General features: G+C 41.5%; 1 protein-coding gene across 1 annotated transcript in view; it reads right to left on the bottom strand.

Moving 5' to 3' along the window:
- LOC115091935 (N-acetylated-alpha-linked acidic dipeptidase 2-like) overlaps nt 1–24,157 on the bottom strand; it is a 224,425-nt gene that overhangs the window by 5,217 nt on the left and 195,051 nt on the right. Inside the window, 2 exon segments of the mRNA XM_029602298.1 lie at nt 15,269–15,361; nt 18,201–18,282. Of these exon segments, the coding sequence (XP_029458158.1) occupies nt 15,269–15,361; nt 18,201–18,282 (175 nt within the window).

Here is a 24,157-nt window from a genome sequence, read left to right as displayed (position 1 = left end):
CCTCCTCTGGAAAAACACCGAGGGGAACATCGAGAAAAACATCGTAAAGCTCAGGCCATCGATACCGGTAAACCCTCGATATTGATGTCGGAGGCTCAGACGACGAAGAAGCCCCGTACAGAAAAGGCTTCGTCCTCTTCTGTCTCTGGATCACTGAGGCGTTCCCCACCTGGACAGGTGCCAGGATCCATGATTCCACCTTCACCGGTGGACCCTCTGGCTACGCCAGTGCTACCTCCCACTCCGGAACCGGGTATTCATGCCCTAGGTTTCTGTGAGGAATTGGATTGGATGATCCAAGAGGCCATCGGCAAAGCACTCCAGGGCTTCCAACTTCCATCGATACCAGTACCAGTTCCTCCTCCAGTCACTGATCCGATGCCCATGGCGCTGGCACCACTATTGGCTAGAATGGACAAGTTAATCGGTGCCCTTCCACCGGTGGATCCGAGGGAACCGAGGGACCCGACTCCTTCCTCGCCAATTCCCTTATCGGAGGAAGATGAAGAATCACCGCTCTTCATTCCACCATCAGGAGTGCCGCCACTGACACATCCATCGATGTCACCGATTCCATCGGTGCCTCCGATGCCTCCCTCAATGCCAGCCATACCGCCATCGATGCCCTTGATGCCTCCATTGATGCCTTTGATTCCTCCTTCGGGACCATCGATGCCCAGGCCAGGGCCTTCAGGAATAACCCCATTACTTCCTTCTGAAGAACATTTGGAAGCTGGTAATGACCCTTATAATCCTTGGACTGACGATTCGTCCCAGGATTCTGATGATCTACCTTCCCAGCCCTCCCCTCCTGATGAAAGGAAGCGTTCTCTTCCAGAGGACCTGTCCTTTATTAATTTTGTAAAGGAGATGTCTGAAACAGTCCCATTCCAGCTTCAGACAGAAGAGGACTCTAGACACCAGATGCTAGAGTTTCTACAATTTCTCGATGCTTCAAAGGAAATCATGTCCATCCCTATTCATTACATCCTTTTGGACCTTTTGAAGAGAAACTTGGAGCACCCTGGCTCGGTGGCACCTGTAAACCAAAAAGCAGATGCCACCTACTTAGTTCAGCCCCGGCTTCCAAAGAACTCAATTGGATCATCAACTACAACAAATCCTACTTAGTCCCATCTCAAACCTTGTCATTCATTGGGGCAGACTTGAACACCTTGCAGGCAAAGGCTTTTCTGCCTCGACAGCGAGCGCTCACTCTCGTGTCTCTTGCACATGAGCTGCAGTCTCAGCAATCCGTGACTGCTCGTCACTTTCTCATCCTTCTGGGTCACATGGCGTCCTCAGTTCAAGTCACACCAATAGCATGATTGGCCATGAGAGTCATGCAGAAGACTCTACGGTCGTAATGGACTCAAAGCGTTCAGCCCCTGTCGACCATGGTCCACGTAACCATCTCACTCCGTCAGTCTCTTGCCTGGTGGAGGCATCAGACCTATCTCCTCCAAGGCTTGCCCTTTCAGGCTCCAGACCCTCAAATAACTCTCACCACCGATGCTTCCAACCTCGGCTGGGGAGCCCATGTGGCTCCCCAGCCAAGAAGAGACGACTGAGGGGGGATATGATAGAGGTGTTTAAAATCATGAGAGGTTGGATAGTATAAAGACTAGGGGCACTCCATGAAGTTAGCATGGGGCACATTTAAAACTAATCGGAGAAAGTTCTTTTTTACTCAACGCACAATTAAACTCTGGAATTTGTTGCCAGAGGATGTGGTTAATGCAGTTAGTATAGCTGTGTTTAAAAAAAGGATTGGATACGGTCTTGGAGGAGAAGTCCATTACCTGCTATTAAGTTCACTTAGAGAATAGCCACTGCCATTAGCAATGGTAACATGGAATAGACTTAGTTTTTGGGTAATTGCCAGGTTCTTATGGCCTGGATTGGCCACTGTTGAAAACAGGATGCTGGGCTTGATGGACCCTTGGTCTGTCCCAGTATGGCATTTTCTTATGTTCTTATGTGGCCAATCTGCAGATACAAGGCTCTTGGTCTCCAGAGGAAGCCAAACACCAAATAAATTTCCTGGAGCTGCTCTCAGGGCCTCTCAAATCAAGTTATCCTGATTCAGACAGTCAACCAGCTGGCCATGTGGTACATCAACAAACAGGGAGGCACGGGCTCCTTCCTTCTGTGTCAGGAAGCTGCACAGATATGAGCGGAAGCTTTCTCCCATTCAATGTACCTTAGGGCCACCTGGTTGCTGGGAGTGGACAATGTGTTGGCAGACAAGCTGAGTCGCATCTTTCAACTGCACGAGTGGTCTCTCAACCCCTCGGTGGCGAACTCCATCTTCCAACAATGGGGATATCCTCAGATGGACCTCTTTGCTTCTCTTCAAAACCGCAAAGTAGAGAACACCTGTTACAGGTTACAGGAACTTCTGCTCTCTTGTTCGCAGCAAACACTCTCAGCCCAGAGACGCACTGTCCCTCTCGTGGGCAACCGGCCAGCTCTATGCATTACCTCCACTTCCTCTTCTCTCGAAGACTCTCGTGAAGTTACGTCAGGACAAGGGAACCATGATCCTCATAGCACCTCACTGGCCACGCCATGTGTGGTTTCCAATACTGCAGGATCTCTCCATTCGCAGGCGCATTCCCTTAGGGACAGACCCACTTCTGATCACTCAAAATGACGGGTGCCTCCGCTATCCCAATCTTCACGCCTTGTCTCTGACGGCATGGATATTGAAAGGTTAATCCTTCAGCCACTTAACCTTTCTGAACCAGTTTCCCGTGTCTTGATTGCTTCATGGAAGCCTTCCTCAAGAAAAGCTTACTGTTACAAATGGAAAAGGTTCACATCATGGTGCTCTTCTCAGTCCCTTGACTCCTTTTCCTGTCCAGTCACGAAGTTTTTGGACTATCTCTGGCATTTATCAGAATCAGGTCTAAAGACTTCTTCCATCAGAATGCATGTCAGTGCGGTAGCCACCTTCCATAAAGGCTTCGGGGATGTTCCTATATCAGTACAACCTCTTGTAACACGTTTTTTGAAGGGCTTGCTTCACCTCAAGCCTCCACTGCGTCCTCCAGCCCCTTCTTGGGATCTTAATCTGGAAACCACCATTCGAGCCTCTTCACTCTTGTGAACTTCGATATCTCACATGGAAAGTGATTTTCCTTTTGGCAATCACTTCAGCTCGCAGAGTTAGTGAATTACAGGCCGTAGTTACCTATCCGCCTTACACTAAACGTCTGCAGGACCGGGCGGTACTCCGCACTCACCCTAAATTCTTACCTAAGGTAGTTTCGGATTTTCACCTCAATCAATCCATCATACTACCTACCTTTTTTCCAAGGCCCCATTCCAATCCAGGAGAGCAGGCTCTGCATACCTTTGACTGTAAATGGGCTCTAGCATTTTATCTAGACAGTACAGTTGCCGATAGGAAGAGCACTCAATTGTTCGTCTCCTTCCACCCTAACAAATTAGGGCAACCTGTGGGTAAGCAGACTCTCTCCTCCTGGTTGGCATACTGCATATCCTTTTGTTATCAGCAAGCGGGCATTCCTTTTCAAGACCGTGTTAAAGCACACTCTGTGAGGGCCATGGCGACTTCAGTAGCACACCTGCGATCAGTGCTGCTTCCTGACATTTGCAGGGCTGCCACCTGGAGTTCTCTCCACACCTTTGCAGCCCACTATTGCTTGGACAAAGCCGAAAGACAAGATTCTATCTTCGGCCAGTCTGTCCTTCGTAACCTGTTTACAACGTGACTAACCAACACCCTTCCGCCTGCCCGGTGGGGTTCAGGATGCCCTCTACCAAATTCCACCCCAGTTGTTGTGCCTGTTGCAAGCCTTTGGGTACATTTGGTGCATGTTCGGACATCCTCAGCTCGGTACTCACCCATATGTGAGGACTACCATCCTGCTTGTCCTGTGGAAAGCAAATGTTGCTTACCTGTAATAGGTGTTCTCACAGGACAGCAGGATATTAGTCCTCACGAAACCCACCTACCGCCCCACGATATTTGGTTCATTATGTTTCTTATTTTATTTTTCGGCACTGCCTATAGCTTTCAAACAAGACTGAAGGGGGACCCCTGCTGGCTGCAGGGTTAGTGCCATGCTGGGCATGCCCAGTAGGGGCCAGTCAATGTTCTGGAAACTTTGACATAAGTTTTCCGTGATTGGGCTCCATCCTGTGATGTCACCCATATGTGAGTACTAACATCCTGCTGTCCTGTGAGAACACCTGTTACAGGTAAGCAACATTTACTAATCTGAAAAAAAGATTTCTTGCCTTCCAAGTCTACATAAAGAATTACCAATACCAGCAAGATACCTAATGGAATCTACTGGGGAAACTATTAATGACAACAATTAGAAAACAAAAAAATAATGGGGTAGATTTTTAAAGAAGTGTGCACGTCCATGTGCACCTGGTACCCGGCGCGCGCACATGGATGCGCCGATTTTATATCATGCATGTTATAAAATCAGCGGGCCGCACGCCATATTTTGTAATCCATGCACGTATGTGAGGGCGGCACGCTTGCAAGGAGAGGTAGACAAGCAAATTTCGCATGGCGACACATCCCGGCCTTACCCAGTTCCTTCCCCCTACCCTAACCTCCCTTCCCCTCTCTTCCCCAACCCCTAAATCCTACCTTTTTTATTTTTTTTTGTCTTCCAACTTACTTCAGGGCCCGACCTGAAGTAAGTTGCACGTGCCAGCAGCCGGGACAGCGATCAATGGCACTGTCCCGGCCCACGCCCCGCCTAGAACACACCCCCCGGATCGCCCCTTCCAAGAGGCTTGGCACTTGAGCGCATACCAGCCTTTACACGCGGAGCCAGGCCTCTTGGAAACTTTGCCCTATGCGTGTAAGGCCCGGCCACACAAGTAAAGGCTGGAATTTATGCACACCAGGCATTTAAAATCTGCCCAATTATGTTTTATTCCAGCAGAGTGAGAAATGGTATATCGCTGTAGACAGGATAAAGCACTATTGAACATTATGTCAATCAGAACGCATAAAGACTCGTGTTAGAAATATAAATTATTTTATAAATTGAAAATTAAATTCCATTTTCATAAGGTTCTTAACTTGAATTTAGATTCTTCACTGGCATTTAAGAAATCAACCTGTGACCTCTGGGGCTGGAAAATGCAAAGTTGACTGCTTTTGAAACACGGATTGAGTGAGATTTGATAATGTTGTAAATCTAACTAAATGGGAGCATTGACTCTGAAATAATCATATAATCAGTACACAAGAGTAGAGGAATTGTAATTATGAATTGGTTGAAATATATACAAACAAGACAATTAGCTGATAGTACATACTAATTGAAACTGTCCTAATATGAATGTTAATTCAAAAACATATTAGCCTCTTTAAATACGAGTCAGAGAATGAGATACAATATATTCTAAGAAACAAATTTGGCTTTTTATTTCAGCAATATTTGTGTATGCTTTTGTTTAATATTTATTTATTTATTTATTTATAGATTTTTATATACCGCAGTACGTATAGATATACATCACCGCGGTTTACATTTAACAATAACTTAGCAACAGGCTTTACAATTGACATTATTAATAAGTGTTAATTAGAATAAATTACAAATAACAGGATTGACAGAAAACAGGCTGTACAGACCGTGGACCATCCATTAGTGTTTAACATATAATTAAGATATTGAAGTAACTAATAGACCTTTACGAACCAACACTAAAACCATAGAGCATATAATACAATAACGGTGCTGAAAGAGAATACAAGATCTATATTGAACAGAGGAAATTTCTGTTATATAAAGCTAATTAAAAATCATGATCGGGGATAGAGCGGGCAAATAGGGAGAGGAAGGATTTTGAGGAGGGATAGAGGGTAGGAGGGACAAGGAGCAAGGGGATAAATGGGGGTAGCAATTTGAATGGCATTTCAGTTTAATTGGATCTCATTGTGTGAAAGCTAGTTCAAATAACCACGTTTTGAGGCCTTGTTTGAATTTTTTATGGCAGGGTTCCAGACGTAGGTCAGTGGGCATCTTGTTCCATAAGTTGATTTCATAAGCTATTGGTTGATCCTTCAGTCAGACCAATTGTGTCATTTATTGGTTTGATTTTAGAACAACTTTTGATTTGTCTACAACCATAAGTTCCCCCAATTAGATCTTATGTTCATGGCTTGACTCAGACTGTATCCTTTCTTCATGATCTTCCTGCACTGATAGAGGATGTCCCATTAATATCTCAGTATTCCGCAGAAAGATGTTTTTGAACTTATTACACAGGTAGTTAGCTAAAGAGGATCCCAGTGAATACTAATTAAATTTATTTATTTATTTATTTAAAGTTTTTTGTATACCAACATTCGTTAAGAAAACATCACATCGGTTTCCATGGAACAAAAAATTAGCCAACAGGGCTTTACAATGAAACTGATAATAGAACTAGGAGGTGAGTAGGGGAGGGGGGGCGATGGGGAGGGGGTCGGTGAAACCAGGGATTTTTACAGTACAATCATTAATTGCAATACATAGTTAAATACAAAAGTATAGATTATATACATAAATAATGCTGGGGGGGTGATATGAGAGGAGTAATTTAAGGGTAATAGACCTAGAGGGTGAGAGGAGGGGCGGGAGAGGGGGCAAGGGAGGAGAGGGGTGGAGGCAGGAGGGGCGAGGCAGAATAGGGGTGACAATAGATAGGGGGGCTCATGCATAGGCTCGGGTGAACAGCCATGTCTTGAGGTTCTGTCTGAATTTCTTGGTGCAGGTCTCAAGGTGTAGCTGGGTAGGCATTGAGTTCCATAAGGAGGGTCCAGCAAGGGAGAGGGCGTGTTGTTTGGTGGCTGTTAGATGGAAGAGTTTGGGGGAGGGTGTTTATATGGTTGCTGTGTAGGGCGTTCTGGTAGGTCTGGACGAGGAACGGATGTGTAGAAAGTCTAAGAACCAGTGCATGTCTGGGTGGTGGATGGCTTTGTGTATAAGGGTGAGGGTTTTAAATTGAATTCTAGCTGTGATGGGAAGCCAATGGAGTTGTTTGAGGATAGGTGTGATGTGCTCTTTTCTGCGTGTGCCTGTTAATATTCGTGCAGCTGAGTTTTGTAGCAGTTGCAGGGGGGCAAGGTTGTTCTTCGGGAGACCTAGGAGAAGCGCGTTTGAGTAGTCTATTTTCGATAAGATAAGGGCTTGTAGGACTGTTCTGAAGTCGCTGAGGTGCAGGATAGGTTTAAGATTTTTGAGAGTGTGTAACTTATGGTAGCAGTCCTTGATAGCGGAGGAGATAAATTTCTGTAGGCTAAAATATGAAATTGCTTTCACAAGGATCTTATCTTCTTTCAAAGGGTCTCAGAAGAGGGCAACAATGGCCTCCAACATAGCTTGTCTCAACCCATTTATATGAAAAAAAAAAATGTAATCTGTCCAGCTTTTTGGAGAAAAACTGTTCTCTGGTGTAAATATATTGATGATATACTTGTGATTTAGTGAGGTTCAGAAAATAAATGTAAAATAGTCTTTAATTACCTGAAACACTGTAATTGGAATTTAAAATGTATTTATCAGGTTGATGAATATCAGTCCCCTTTTTGGAGATTCTGAACACAATGGAAAATTGTATTTTGTAACTTCTCTTTTTTGTAAGCTCATTGACCAGAATAAATTTCTCAAGTTTGAAAGCTGTTACCCTTGGAGGTTAAAAGAAGATATCTTAGTTGTTCAGTTTTTGAGCCTTGGACATCTATGAAGGATAGTCTCTGAATATAAAACACATTCTGGTGATCTGATAAGATGTTTCAGAGAGAGAGGATACAATCTTTCTGGAATTATTAGAACTTTCAAGAAAGAACTATATTGTGTATATTAATCGCAATTTATTATACACTTCTTCATAGTTTCAGGACAAATGCAATGTCTGTTTCCTTCCTTTTTCAAACCTCTGTTAAGAAACAGAGATGAAATAAACATTTAGCGACACACAAATCGGGAAAAACCACCACCCAAAAACAAACAAAAAAAACGAAACTTTTTTTCAGGCTGCACACCTCTAGTGAGGAGTGACTCGCACTCTGATATTTATAACAATAATGAATAGGGGGCCCTTGTGATCGTTTTGTTTGTTTATTAAAGACGATATGGTATGTGTATATTGCATGTTATTTTTTTTGCAGATATGTAGCTGTAGAATCTGCATTTTTGTTGTAGTGAACCGATCACATGAATTGGAAGTCAGTTTGAACATGATAAATACAAATGTTGTTATGAAGTCAGCTCATCTACCAATGGGTAGGTTATTTGATAAAATATTACACCGTGTCTTATGAATGGTTATTTTAGTCTTTATCTTTTTAATTGTGAACTTTATGCTGCTAGAGATACAAGGCCGGATTTTAATATGTACGCGCGGGTGTAGATTTGTGCGCACAACCCGGCGCGCACAAATCTACGCCTGATTTTATAACATGCGCGCGCAAGGGGGTGCACACTAGTGCACCTTGCACGCGCAAAGCCCTGGGAGAGCCCCGATGGCTTTCGCCGTTCCCTCTGGCCTCCCCCCCACCTTCCCCTCCCTTCCCTTATCTAACCAGCCCCCCAGCCCTACCTAAATCCCCCCCACCTTTATTTTGTTAGTTGTGCCTGCCTCCAGGCAGGCGTAGGTTGTGCGCTCCAGCCCCAGCAGCAGTGGAGAGGCCTTTGGCCCCGCCCATTCCCTGCCCCTGGACCGCCCCGCCCATTTTTTCAAGCATGCATGGAGTGGCACTTCTTTTTCAGACTCCATAATTGATTGATTCTGGACTTTAAAAATGATTAAGATACTGAAGGCTTAATGCAAAAAAAAATCTTCATCCATGCACATTTACAGTTAGATTTTAATATATTTTCCCAGTGTCCTCAAAACTTATTATTTATTTTCTTTGGGTTTTTTTCAGATTTTACTAAAAGCTATTTTACGCACATAAATTGGTACACTTTAAAAGATTGTGTGCGTAATTGAAATTACCAGTTTACCAATTTTCCAGCCAGTTCACCCCCTCCTTCCCCCTTTTCATTGAGACCCTCCTGAACTTCTCCTAGTTTGATAACAATTACACAAGATAATCAACGTGTAAAATTACATGAGCAATTTGCCAAATATACATGCATAAGTCTCTCATAAAATAGTAACTTATGCATTTAAGTGTTAGCCATGCCCTAGAATGCCCCTAAATTGCCCCTTTTTTCAAATGTGAGAAACCTAAAGTATGTATGTACTTTTGATGTTTATAAAATAGCAATTGTGCATGCACAGGCTGCTTACATGTGTATATGCTAATTTTTACATACCGTATGTATTTGAAAATTTACCCCTATATTTTTTGTTGGTGGTGTTAATACATTGAAGACCCTAAATATCACCTTAAATTTAATGAGATCCCCTCAGGCAGCTCATTAAAAGCAAAACATAGTATGTTGGAGCTTGCTTTTGACTAAATACTATTTATATGCTTTTGATCTGGATACTATCCCAACCCGTGTGTTAAAGGAAATGGCACATATTATTTCCCCAACCTTAGCTGCCATTATAAACAAATCTCTTGAAGAGGGTCATTTACCAGCTAACCTTAAAACCGCAACTATAACTCCCATTCTGAAAAAAAAGAACCTGGACCCAAAAGATCTGAATAACTACCGTCCTATCTCCAATCTTCCCTTACTTGCCAAGATGACAGAGAAAACAGCTTTGAAACAACTCAATGAACACCTAGAGACAAACAATATTCTTCATCCCTCACAACATGGCTTCAGAAAGAACCGCTGCACAGAAACCCTACTGATCAATTTATTTAATAAAATTATAAGAGGATTTGACAACAATTTAAGCCACTTATTAATTCTACTCTATCTCTCTGCAGCTTTCGACACCGTTGACCAGAAAAAACTATTATCAAGACTTGTCAGCATCGGTCTATCAGGAAAAACACTGGACTGGTTCACTTCATTCTTAAAAGACAGGTCTTTCAAAGTCACCCTTAATAACATCTCATCTGATCCATGTCCCCTCGAAACCGGGGTACCACAAGGTTCCGCCCTCTCGGCCACCCTCTTTAATATATACCTATTCCCACTCTGTCATCTCATCTCAAGTCTAGGCATCACATTCTTTCTTTATGCCGATGACATTCAACTACTCATCCCAATAACATCTACTATAGAAGATGCAATCAGCCTTACAACAAATCACCTCATCTCTATCAGAAACTTGCTGAATCAACTAAACCTATGCCTCAATATGAACAAAACAGAATGCATCCTCATCAAAAGAAACTGCCCAGAACAAATAATCTCAATGCCTTCCATACAAATCGATAACATTAACATCCAACTAAAGAACCTTGTAAAAGACCTCTGTGTCTGGATAGATAGCGAATTGAACCTCAAAAAGAGCATCGCAACGAAAACGAAAGAAGGCTTTCACAAACTTCAGATTCTCAAACACCTTAAACCTCTGTTACACATACACAATTTCAGAACTGTCCTACAATCTCTCATTTTCTCTAGTCTCGATTACTGCAACTCACTTTTCATTGGCCTTCCCAAATCTGCACTAAAACCACTCCAATTGCTACAAAATGCTGCGGCCAGAGTACTTACCGGCAAAAAGAAATCTGACCATATTACCCCGGTTCTGAGGAGCCTTCACTGGCTTCCAGTCGCTCAAAGGATCATATACAAGACCCTAACTACTCTACACAATGAAATCTACAAAGCAGACAACACTGCCCTCGATCACATGATTCAACTGCACAAAACACCTCGCACAACTAGGACCACCAGTAAATTGCAACTTGTCATGCCCTCCCTTTCCTCTGCTAAACTATCAAACACCAGGAATAGAGCCTACTCTATTGCTGAACCGAAAGCATGGAACTCTTTACCAGATTTTCTAAGCGCAATCAGGGACACCAAATCTTTCAAAAAAGAACTTAAAACATGGCTATTTAGACAAACTCTCACAGACTGAGTTGGCTAATCTTATCTCTTTTGCTCTGTCTTGCTCTGTCTCAGTACCACTACAAACCTTTCTTAATTTAACTCCCTTCCCCCCCTCCCCCCGTCCTTCCTCTCCTACCCTCTCTAATTAAATTTGTGTCCTAAAACTTTTTCCTTCCCTATTTCCCTTGAACCCTTTCCTTCTCTACTCCATCTCTCCTATGAATAATCTCATTAACCCATCTCTGCTGCGTTTTTTTCATTTAAGTTACGTTCTTTTATGCCTAACTCTACTTGCTCTCTCATCATATAGCTGATGTGTTGACTGGAATCTATTATCTCTCTTTTTCCACTTTTGCTATATGCCAAAATGTAACTTGTTATCTGTTAACTGTTTTTAATATGTGTTACTCGAATATGTTTTATGTATTAAGTTGTTTAAACTGTAAATCGGAGTGAAGGCTGCTTGCTATACTTCGGTATAAAAAAGAATCTAAATAAAAAATAAATAAATAAAATAAATATGCAATTTATAATTATACATTAATTGTTTTTATGGGGTTTGTTATTGGGGATTTAATGTGCCCTTTGTAACTGTAAATTTATTGTTCTTTACAATTGTCCAATATTTGGGTTTTTGATGAAAAAGTCATCTTTGTTTTATATGATTCAATGTACAGTTGTTATATGTGTGAAAGATACTATACAATGATTAGTTTCTAAGTTTTGGTTTTCTAAATATTTTTTTTTACATTATAATTATTTAATTTGTTGGTCACCCATCTTTATAACAAATGGAAATCAATAACAGTTCTTAAGATCTCATATCTTCTTTTTTAGTTCCTTGAAAAGTTGCTACATCCTACTAAGTCTATTAGAGAGAGATTGTCTTATGAGGATTTGTTGATGCTGTTAGGTATGCTCGGAGGACTATATTAGCAGCTCTGTATGTGTAATCTTTTTGTATAAGGTCCATACTACCTTCAACTCTTGGACTATGTAGTTTCAGGATACATTGATTTTTGTAAATCACTTGGCAGGCATGAAGGAATTGTCTTGTTCATATGTCGAATTGTTTGAGGTCTTTATCAGGCTATTCTACCATTCCAAAACTGTAGGAGAGTGTGGGGATTACAAGTTGATTGATTGTATCTTATTCTGCATTGTTAAAATGCTTTTCAGTATTAATTTCCGTTTTCTGTAATATTCTTTACTGGTCTTTTCTTTCAATAATTTATGTTGAATTGTTGTATCTTCATTCACTCCTAGATACAGTCCTCAGTCTGACCTTTAAGGAAGGTAAATTTAGCACATTTGTCCAGGCCTAATGTCACCCTGATATTTTCTAAGAAGGATTTTCACTACTTTAAGTTGCCTTCTGCCTAAAGGTCAATTAAATTCCTAAATCACAAGGAGGTCTATTTTAAAAGCGTTGCTCACGCAAAAATGCCCATATACTTGTGTATGTGGGCCCATGCGCAAGCAATGCAGGTTTTAAAAAGCAGCAAAGTTCGTGGATATATATCAGTGTGCACATCAAAAATAAGAGGGCAGAAAAGGGGGGTGGAATAGGCAGGGCATGGGCATTCCAGGGTGGGGCCCACAGTTGCGTGTGTAACTCTGTATTTTAAAAGTGGAGACTGCAGATGGTTTGTTATCCATGTAACTTTACTGCTGCTCCAGATGAGGAGCAAGTCTGTAGATGTCGAGTTTAAGGGCTTACAGGACAGGGGTGAGGGCTCTGGGTCAACTGGGAGATGTGCAGGATGAAGAACCAGACGGGTCTGAAAGACCTCGATATTAACTAGGCAAACTAGTAGACTAATTGGAAAAAGTGGGTTGTCCCTCGCGTGAGCATGTTTTAAAATCCACCAACATACACATGTAAAAGCTGACAAAGTCCTATGGAAAACACACTCACTAGCTGTGCTAGAGTAACCTTTTAAAATTAGGAGCATGCTTATGCGCAGTTTGTATATTTTTAAAACATATGCACACAAGTGTGCGCATGATTTAAAATTTCAGCTTATCTTTGCTCGTGCACTAATATGCGTGTGTATGAACGCACACGCGTTTGTTTTAAAATCGACCTGAAAGGTTCCATATCTGAAAGTTCTAACACATAATAGTGATTATCCAAAATGTAATCAGGAAAAATACCTCTATAACTGTGCTAAATTGCTCACTATTAAAGTAAAGCTGACCAGTAATTTCAATGCCAAAAAAAAAAAAAAACGGACAAAAATAGTTGATGTGGTTATGAGCCCTTGTACTGAGGCATGGTTGATGCTGCCTAGCAGGTGAACCCACTAGGCTGATACCGAAAGCTGGTGGACAAGGCCTAGGCTAGGACTGAGATGGAACTTCATCTATATCAACCCCATTCCCACAGGTTGAGACCTTGGGTTCCAGGGGCCAGCAGGACTTAGGCGAATGTCCCACAGGGCAGTCAGATTAGGAAAGTCTAGATTTGGCCTAAGGTCAGGACAGGCCGCAGTCAGAGAGTTACCAGATTTAGACAGAAGGTCGAGGAAGGCAGTGTTCAGGGCGTAGTCAAGGTCCAGACAGAGATCAAACAAACAAGGAACAAAGAGATCAAGCAAACAAGAAACAGAGACGATGCTGAGGAAGCTGGGCAGAGATGGACAAGCTGGACAAGGCAAGGCAGGCTGAACAGGAACTGAAGCACAGTAAAATCTAGGTAGCAACACGCACTGCAAGGCTGCAGGGGACCTGTTGCTGAGGAAGGGTTTGGCAGGTGAGCTCGACTTAAATGCAAGGAGGTGCTGATATGATCAGGAGGCACCACTGGCTATATTTCCGCTGCGGGGCCTACAAGGTTGGTGTTGGTGTGCGCATGTGTGCCATAGGCACAGCATATTGGGGCCAGAGTGGCGATGTCTGGCAGTATCCATGCTACGTTGGAAGCCTGGGTCTTCTCAGAGTGGAGTACTGCCAGTTGCGGGATGACCCTGTGACTGGCAAACGTTTCAGTATCTATATATATATATATATATATATATACCTCCAGTTATGTAAATAAGCTTCTCCAACTTGCTATGGATTGTTTCTTATTTTTTTGGCCTTTTTCCCCCTCCCGCTTTCATGCCCCTGTTTAATGTACATTCTCTGTTCTGATATGAGCTATCTGTAAACCGATATGATGTCCCATACGAATATCGGAATATAAAAAATGTTAAATAAATAAATAAATAAATATCCGCCTTTCTAAGTCCCCTCCCCAGGCCTCTAGGCTTATGCTTTGTGAAAATGTGTTAGGATATTTCAACCCTCTGAGGAGTTTGGTGACTAGATGCCAGAGAAGATTCCAGGTAGTCTTTGGTTCCGGAAGAATATGAAAATGTTTCAGCTCGTTGATCTCTGCTGCAGTGGTGAATCTTTTGGAGAGAAGAAAGCATGGCATTTGAGTCCCTTGGTCCTTCCTTTGAGCAAGGACAGTCCCAACTGGAATAGTTGCGGGTTCTACCTCCAAGGTGCAGGACTTCAAGGAATCCAAGTGGAGGAGAGAGTGGTTTTGTAGGATCTCTGGTTGGAGAGCTTTAGATATCTGAATGGCTTTTCTCTGCAATGTGGACAATGATTGAACCTTACCCCTAAGGGGTGTCTCCCCAGGAATAAATGGCGGCATCCATGCCACTTTGTTGAGCCAGGGTCTTTGTGGAGGTGAGCGCTGCCAGTCGCGGGTTGATCCCGTGACTGGAAAACAGTACATTTTTTGCATTGTGTTTTCCGCTTATGTGTTTTATTTTATTACATTTTAGGCAATAAATTGAGTAAAAAATTGAAATTGTCATGTTTAGTATTCATTCAGTTTATTGACTTTCAGGTTAGACTTTGCTTACATATCAAGAGCAATCTATACTAAAAGCCTGATTAGACAGGCTGAGACTAAACCTAGCAGCCACTATATTCCAAGAACTTTTATTAGCAAATGTATGCGCTGATTTACCAAGGCTTTCTTCCCATAATATCTCAATGGGAAAAAAAAGCTTAGAAAATAAGACCTATGTTATTACATTGGTCCATCTTTATAATAACTTAAAAGAAAACTAATTTGCTTTATATAAAGTTTATTGTTTTATATTGAATATCGTATATGATTTAAGTTGGGGGCATGGCATTTATTTAGATTTGGAATAACCAAGCTTTATAAAGAAGGGTTTGCCAAATAAAACAACCATTATGCTGAAATTGTGGAGGGTTTAATTTAAGGTGTCTTCAAAATTATTTATCCTCAAGCTTTTTCTTGTGAATAATGCCCTCTAGGGGTCTAAGTAAAGATATATTCTTACCTGTAGAATTTTCTGCCTGGTAAACCAAGAGGATCAATAAAAGCTCTTTCCACAAACATCAGCTGATCGTTCATGATTCGTACTGCAATTGGGCTGAAGTAGAATTTTAAAAAAGTTAGGTATTTTTTTTTTCCAGAGTCAAGTGAAACATATCAGTACAAAATGAGTGAAAGAAGCTCTGAAGAGAACTGTAGCAGAATTTTGGCCAAATACAATTACAATCCCTTCATAACCTACACTCCTAATTAGAATACAAAAAAATAATGCAATATTTTACTCTAACAAAATGAACAATGTATATCTTTGTAGATAGGATAGTGTATTATCAAACATTTTTCAATCATAATTCATAAGTGACCATCACACCAACATCTTTCTTTTTTTTTTGTTTTCTCCATAAAACTTATGTTCCTGTGACCTAGAATGGTAACAGACCAAAAGTAAAAAAAAAAAAAAAAAAAGTCATTCTGATATTCTCCCGTACACTGGGGCTGAAAAAAGTAAGCTAATAAAGTATTTATAAACACAGAACCCATCAGGGCATTTGCAAATTTATAGGTGCTGAAAGTAATTCTTCATAAGCATAAACATTTTAAACCTTCTGACATTACTCATATCTTTTAACTTATACTCATTGTAATTCTTTGTCTATTTACTAGATCCAAAATTAAGAAGCTTGGCATTTCAAGTCTCAGCAGGCACTGACCATAACCCTACCACATTCCTTAGCTACAGATGATACTTCCTGTATTTTTATTATTATTTTCCCTTTTTGCATCATGTACTTCAGGAAAAATATTTATATTGGAAGATATGAGTGTACAACATGTTCATAGCTTTTTAAATTTTTTTGCCTTTTGTGTCAGACTCACGCACTTCCCTGTAGCGTTTGCTGATTTTCTTTTTATCTTCACAGCGACATGTGATGATCTAAAGGATCTACCTGTGTGGTGTCTGCAATATATTATGTTGAACATATGGAGGAGGGAGTGTATTGTAATTGTTGGAAACCTCATGCCTTTTTCCCACCTTAATATATTCCTAACATTCTATTTGCTTTTTTTGACTGCTGCCACACTCCGAACAGGTTTTCAAGGTATTGTCCACAAGGACTCCATGGTACTTTTCCAGGTTAGTAACGCCTAATACGGAACCCAACATTATGCACCTGTAGCTGGGATTCTGTTTCCCTATGTGGCAACAGATGATGGATCTAAAAAAAAATAAAATCTAAAAAAAGAATACAATCAAAATTAAAATAAATATATATTAAAAAAAAAAAGCCTAGTTACCATTTCACAAAAGGTTCTTTCATGTTCACAGTGCATGTAATTGACAATGTGTGAAAAAGTGCAAAATTAGCCAAACTAAAGCATACAAACCTTGCAAATCCAATTTATGATCATAAATAGAATGTGCCAACCATCTCAGCAAACAAAACTATCTGCATCAGAATTGAAACTGAGATGGTCATTAATATACAAAATTAAGATCTGTTTCTCTTCGTCCAAATAAGATATTTTCCCTGATTGTCTCCCTGCCAGTTGGCTAATGCCCAGTCTAAAGGCAGAACATCTCAGGTTTACAAAGGTAGGGTGATATCTGGAACAATGACCTAACATATAGGCTTCCAATTTATTTCTTTGGATGCAAATCCTATGCTCTTTTGACCTTGTACATAGTCTTCTGCTTTTGTCCCCCTCATATAATAAATTACAAGGACATTTTATAATGCAGATAACGTATGTAGAGTTGCAGACTTTTAAAGGCCTAGGCCCAGTCTCTGGACTTTGCCCATCACATGATGGGCAAAGTCCATCCCATGATGGGGAAAGTTCAGGTCAATGCCATTTTGAAATATGTTGTCAACAGGACCCGGAGCAGAGGGGCACACTGGGCCCCCACTAAACACCAATGATTCATTTTGGAGATACCTGGGGAGGGGGTTTAGGGGTGGGAGTCTGCCTGCCCCTGTCAGACAACCAGGGCTCTTTTTCAGGTTGGGAGGTAAGATGGACCACTAGACTATAGGGATGTGAATGTTTTTGGATTGGGGAGAGGGGGAAGAGGTGGGTTGATGTGATGGGGGGTTTTGAAGAGCAGCATGTGCTTCAGGCGGAGATTGTGTGGCAAACATAGGGGAGGGGTTTGGGGGAAGCCGGGTGGTGTTGCACGTTTAGAAAATTATTATTATGTTTTTACTTGTGTGAGTTGCTGCCACCTCTATGGGTGGGGTGGGTGAAAGTCGCCATCTCTCTCTCCCCCCCCCCTCTCACAAGGGCATTTTTTAGCTTTTCGGGGGGGGAGAGGAAGGTGTAGATTTGGGCCATTTGGTCCTTTAACACTGGGGCATCAGGAGGCATTTTAGTGTCCTGATGTTCTGATGATGGTTTATCTAGACCTCCCTGAAACATGATAAAATAACGGGGCAGACTTTTTTCTAAGTCAGTTACATTATTTAATTTACATTGTATTGCCTATGGATGAGCTGCTTGCATGCATTAGGAAATTGTATGCATGCAAATACATACAAAGCTTAATACCATAGGGGGGAATACATTGAAAATATCACGCAATATTGTGCAATAAATAGCATTTAATATGTGTAACACACTGCTTAATGCATGATATGGCCTTATCACAGCTTAGTAAATCTCCCTATTAGTGATTATGTCTGGAATTATTAGTTCGAACACATGCTGTAATGACATGCATGTACTGAAATTCCAAGGGTAATCATAATGGGATTATCATTGTAATACATGCCTTTGCATCTATTAATGTATTTGTGTTAATTATATATCAGGAAATTTTTTTTTATTATAAGGTGTAACTTTTATCTGTATATGTGTGTGTATACAAAGTACTGGATAAAGGAAAGTATTGCACAGTGAGAAGTCTATGATTATACAATATATTGTTTTTGGCTTACTTGTTGATGTCAAGCTGTGCAAGTCTTCTGTGAAAATTAGCAGCAGACTCTGTAAAATTTTTTATAGCAGAAAACAGAGATTCTAAGGAAAAAAGAGAAATACACAAAGTCTGCATTAATATGTTAGAGAAAAATTATTATTTCTAAATGTGATCCAGAAAAGACTGAGGATATCTTAAAAAGAATGTGCAAGAGCCCATAAACATGTACATATGGGCTTGCATGAATTTTATGATGAGCACATATAAAAACTTGCAAAATTTAAAATACACATGTTTTATGTGCACATTGCATAGCAATTGTACAGACATGTTTTCATATGATGCATAATTTCTGGTTCTTCCAGGGCGGGCTCATTCAGTACACCGGTTGAATATCACCACCTCTGGGATGTGTCACAACTGGTGTCCCTGGTGGTGAGAGATGAGTATCTGCTCTTCTCCATAACTGGAGAACGGAAGAATCTCCACACAAAAAAACAGGCCTGGAAAGGCCTGCAAATCAAATTCAATTGTGGAGCATCATACCTACGTGGGGTAAGTATATTGTGGGTTGCAGAGATAGTGCTTGGTTAGGGGGTGTAAGTGGCATCAAAAGGGGGAAGAGTAGGGTTTGCTAGGGGTGGCCAAAGTGGCATGGAGATAGGACAAGAGGCAATAGGTATGTATGAATACTGTATCAGAATTACATTCCATTAATGGCATGAAAAAATGTACATGTGTTTCAAGTTTTATATAATTCAAAAGTATAGCAAAGGTCCAGTTACAAGAGAAAACTTTCCCTGGAACATGTAACTGATTTAATGTGAATTAAAAAAAAGACTAAAGGATAATTAAAAAAAAAAAAATGTGCATGAGCCCATAAACATATGCATATGGGCTTACACACACATGTGCACAAACTTTATAATGAGCATGCGTAAATGAGTGCAAAATAAAAAAAAAAAACCACACAAATTCTAGAACTTGTGTGTCCATTTTCCAGAAGGGAGAGATGTGGCCTTGAGATACAGTTCCAGTAATTCCCCAAAGCAGAGTGCTCTCTGTAGTCCCAGAGTTATCCCTTATAAATGATCATTTATCTGAAAGGAGTATTCTGACTGCCTGGACTGGCCAGCTATCTCCCTCCCTCATGAACATGGGTACTATGGCAGTTCATGAAGTGTCCCTGTTCTGGTATTCTGTCCAGCCTATTGGCAAGACACAGTTTCTAGGTGCATTAAGGGAGTACAAAGAATCAAGAGGTCAATATTCAAAAGCTGTTTAGACTGATAACTGAAAAGTTAACCGTCTAAATGGCTTACCCAGATATATTCATCCTTTATCCAGCTAAATTCTAGCCAACTAATAAGTTAGGCGGCTAGAATTTAGTCAGATAAGTCGGGGGCGTAACTGGGAAGAGTTGAGTTAACCAGCTAAGTTAACTGGCTAACTCAGCCGACTAAGTCTGGTTGGGTCAAAGAGCTGTCCTAAACTTAGCCAGCTAACTACTTAAGATAGCTGGCTATATTCAGTTGTGTGGCTGCACTACTGAATTTGCCTTCTAAGTTAGCTGGATACATTTATCCAGTTAACTTTGCTATCCAGACTATCTGAATATAGACCTCCATATTACTAATTCCAGACCTGTTGAAAACAGAGAAACATTCAGTATGGAGATCATACCAGCAGCAATAGTGCACACTCAACTTTGTACTTCTGTTTCTTTGTATAGATTGAGAACCTGAAGAAGGAGGCCTGGGTGCTGCACAGAAAATAGCAGAGGAGAATGGATCGGCTGTGTGCAAGGTGGGATGGGGAAGGAGGTAACTTCATGATATGGCCATCAGGGATATTAGAAAAAGTTCTACGTTCTGCTTCCATTACCGATCCCACTAATGGCTTGCCATTCTGCAAGACCCCGTTTCTGCCATCAGCTTCAGCAAACCTTCATGCTAAAAAAGTTGTCTTTTGCAATTCTCTTGTCATGGGCAGCAGGTCAGGAAACATGACATGTAATGCATCCTCAGGCCTAGTATGAAACTGTTGAGGGTATTATAACCCACTCCTAATATTATTACCAAGGAAAATATATGCCCCATATCTTAGAAAGACCCACTAAATGCTGCTTCATGGCCCTTGGCAACTCACTATGTAGACCACACCTCAACATTAACTACCCTGACACAGAAGAGTCTACCTCTGAGCCCATATCACTAGCTTGGCACCATGTAATAAATTAGTACTGAACTGATTCTTCCATAATTCAAAAACTAATATGGCTATGCCACCACCTTTCAACATAGATGTTCTGCAGCTAGAACCATTACTGTTCACCTACACCTCTCCCAGAAAAGGAATGCCCTCTGTCTGCCTATATGATCATGCACATCAAAATCAGGAGCATATAAGAACATGAAATGACACACAGTTTTTGTTCTCTTCACAGATTACACCACCTTGTCACCGTCTAAGGAGGAAGAATAGGAAGAAGATGGTAAAGAGGGCATGACCCCTCCTGAAGGTGCTGCAGCTAATGCCACCACTGGGGATGAACAATCAGCACCACCACCAGCAGGGCATCCAGTGGTGGCTGTCTAGCCCCTCCTCTTTAATGGGAGGTCCTGGACCTGCAACTGTAGACAAACCCTCTCTCCACCCAGTAGGGCTTCCTTTCTGTTCTACCCTGGGACCTAGGGACAAAGGTCCTCAGGCTGGCCAACCATTGTTGGCTGAGGGAGGCAAAGACCTTTCTAGACCCCTTTTGCTATCCGTTGCTGAGCCTGCCTCAGTGGCCAGAACATCTGTTCCAGGTCAGGAGTCAGTCTCATAGGAGGCTTTTGGTAAGGGTATTCAGATGATGATGGAGGAGTTGTGAGGGGTCATATCTGACCTCAGGAGGCTGGTTGCAGTGGTAGAGTAACTAGTCGAGGTTCATGAGAGCTACATGGCTGCTCTTGAGCTGATGGGCATAAGGCCATCACAGTCACCATCAGCCTTTTGGATTTGGCCTCCCTAGGTCCCAGAGCCATTTTTGTTTTATGTACATAGTTTATCCCTAGTTTAGCCCACTGCTATCCTAATTTTTTTTTTAATTTGTAAATAGTTTCATATTATTTTAAAAGTTAAAATATTTTGATAAAAGTTTAATTTTTATAATTAAATTTGGGTGTGTGTCTGTCAATATCCTACATGCTATGGTTTATATCCTACAACAGTAAAGTCCTTTTAAGAACATCCTATAGCCATAACTCTCTGACCCACACATAGCAATGCATGTTGCCTTTCATGCAGGTTTGACCAGTAGTTGTTATCCTTCTCTTATCTACCCTTACAGCAGCACATTTATTTGGTTCTGTTGTCTATACCTTCTACCCCCTGAAAGACCAAGCAGTAAGAGAGACCAAAAATCAGAGGTATAAGTACACATTTTCCATTCCCTTCCCCTAAAGGCTAAAGACATGAGTGCAGCCAAGCCACAAGCTAGGATTTAGTGTATATAAGGAAAAATCTTTTGTGTCCCCTTTAATATTTATTTATTTATTTATTTAGCATTTTTATATACCGACTTTCCAATAACAGAATTATTGATCAACTCGGTTTACATTATAACAGAACAATCACATTTACAAGTAAATGTCTTACAATGAACAGGTAGATATAACTTGGATAGGTATATATGGGGTTAATAAAAGCATTGCATAGAAAGATAAGGAGCACACATGAAGTATCCCTTTCTGATTCAGCACACTTAACAACAAAGATGTGTATTATAGATGTTTCAGTAGAGCTGCATTCACTAGAGGCTGGCTGCTTCTGCAAGGTCTACAAAGTTACCTTGATGTCCCATAAGATTAAGATATCACAGAAAAGAACTGCAATCTTTCTTAAACTATAGAGGTGAAGGCCTACCTGCATTAATATTGTGTCTGATATATGACCTGCACCAAGCCTACTCTTCTCTGGGCTCACATTGGCTATCCTTGCTGGTGTTGCCCTGCTTCATTCCAGAAGGCTCACTGGTCCCAACTGTCAATCATTTATGGAGTTAACCACACTTCTATATCTCAAAGACCTATCTTTAAATGCAGATCTACCAGGAAGAACATAAGAAATTGTCATGCTGGGTCAGACCAAGGGTCCATCAAGCCCAGCATCCTGTTTCCAACAGAGGCCAAACCAGGCCACAAGAACCTGGCAACTACCAAAACAAGAAGATCCCATGCTACTGATGAAATTAATAGCAGTGGCTATTCCCCAAGTAAAATTGATTAATAGCCATTAATGGACTTCTCCTCCAAGAACTTATCCGAACCTTTTTTGAACCCAACTACACTAACTGCACTAACCACATCCTTTGGCAACAAATTCCAGAGCTTTATTGTGCGTTGAGTGAAAAAGAATTTTCTCCGATTAGTCTTAAATGTGCTACTTGCTAACTTCATGGAATGCCCCCCTAGTTCTTCTATTATTCGAAAGTGTAAATAACAGATTCACATCTACTCGTTCAAGACCTCTCATGATCTTAAAGACCTCTATCATATCCCCCCTCGGCCGTCTCTTCTCCAAGCTGAATAGCCCTAACCTCTTCAGCCTTTCCTCATAGGGGAGCTGTTCCTTCCCCTTTATCATTTTGGTCGCCCTTCTCTGTGCCTTCTCCATCGCAACTATATCTTTTTCGAGATGCGGCGATCAGAATTGTACACAGTATTCAAGGTGCTGTCTCCAGAGCTGTACATAAAGCCCATCCACCCGCTACACTGTCTTCTAGTCAAAACCAAGCTAAAATTCAAAACCCTCTGCTTTGCTTTAAATGTGAAGAAATAGGCCCCCTAGATATCTCTCCCTTTTTGCCTCCTCACCCCTGCTCCCCCCCCCCCCCGCCCCCTCTCCAGGGAACTTCAATCCTCTGAAATGGCCTTTCTCTATGCCCCCTCCCTTTCTTTTGCAAACTGACCAGTACATGATGTCAGTGCACCTAAAATCTGTAACAAGATTCTACTACCCCTTCACCTATCTCTCTTTCTGAAAAAAAGCAATGGCTTGGCTGTTCAACCAGACCTTTCTCTAAATTGCTGATTAAAGAAGAAGAAAACCTTTGGGCCAGATTTTAAGACATACGCGCGGGCGTAGATTTGTGCGCACAACCCGGCTAGTACAAATCTATGCCCGATTTTATAACATGTGCACGCAAGGGGGTGCACCCTTGTGCACCTTGCGCACGCCGAGCCCTAGGGGAGCCCCGATGGCTTTCCCTGTTCCCTCCAAGGCCGCTCCAAAATCTTTCCTTCCGCCCCCCAGCCCTACCTAAATCCCCCCTACCTTTATTTTCTTATTGCGCACACCGGCCGGCTGCTGGCGCGCGATCTTCTGGCACGGCTGCTGTGCCGGAAACCCCGGTCCCATCCCAGGACCGCTCCTGGACCGGCACCCCGCCCACACTCCTGCCCCCTTCCCGCTCCTTTTTCAAAGCCCCGGGACATACGCGCATCCCGGGGCTTGTGCATGTCGCCGGGCCTATACAAAATAGGCTTGGTGCGCGTATCCCCCTGCGCGCGTAAATCCAGCCAGATTTACATGTGCAGGGCTTTTAAAATCTGGCCCTTTAAGACTTGACACTTGATTTACAGTTGACTATATATGACCCTACAACTGAAAGTTATTGTACCTAATGATTAATTCTAATTTGATTATAATCCACCTTGAGATCATTTTTTGGAAAAAGATGGAATATCAGATGTTTAGAATAAATAATAAAGAACAGGTTAACCAAACATGAGCAGATTATGTGATCACAGAGTGGGATAAATTTTGCTAAAGATTAAAGACTTCTCATGCACAAGACTTCCTGCAGTGCTGCAGCTTCTCAACTGCTCTATTTCCTTTACTCAGCTGAACTAGTCTGACTTTTTTCCAGTAAACTCTGTGGTTTCTTCAGCATTTGTGCTATTTCATATTTCTGGCTTTGGCCAAGAATAT

This window comes from Rhinatrema bivittatum, chromosome 5, assembly GCF_901001135.1.
Source record: "Rhinatrema bivittatum chromosome 5, aRhiBiv1.1, whole genome shotgun sequence".
Classification (NCBI taxonomy): Eukaryota; Metazoa; Chordata; class Amphibia; order Gymnophiona; family Rhinatrematidae; genus Rhinatrema; species Rhinatrema bivittatum.
The sequence above is the reverse complement of the archived record's forward strand: the minus strand, read 5'-3'. Positions and strand labels throughout refer to the sequence as shown.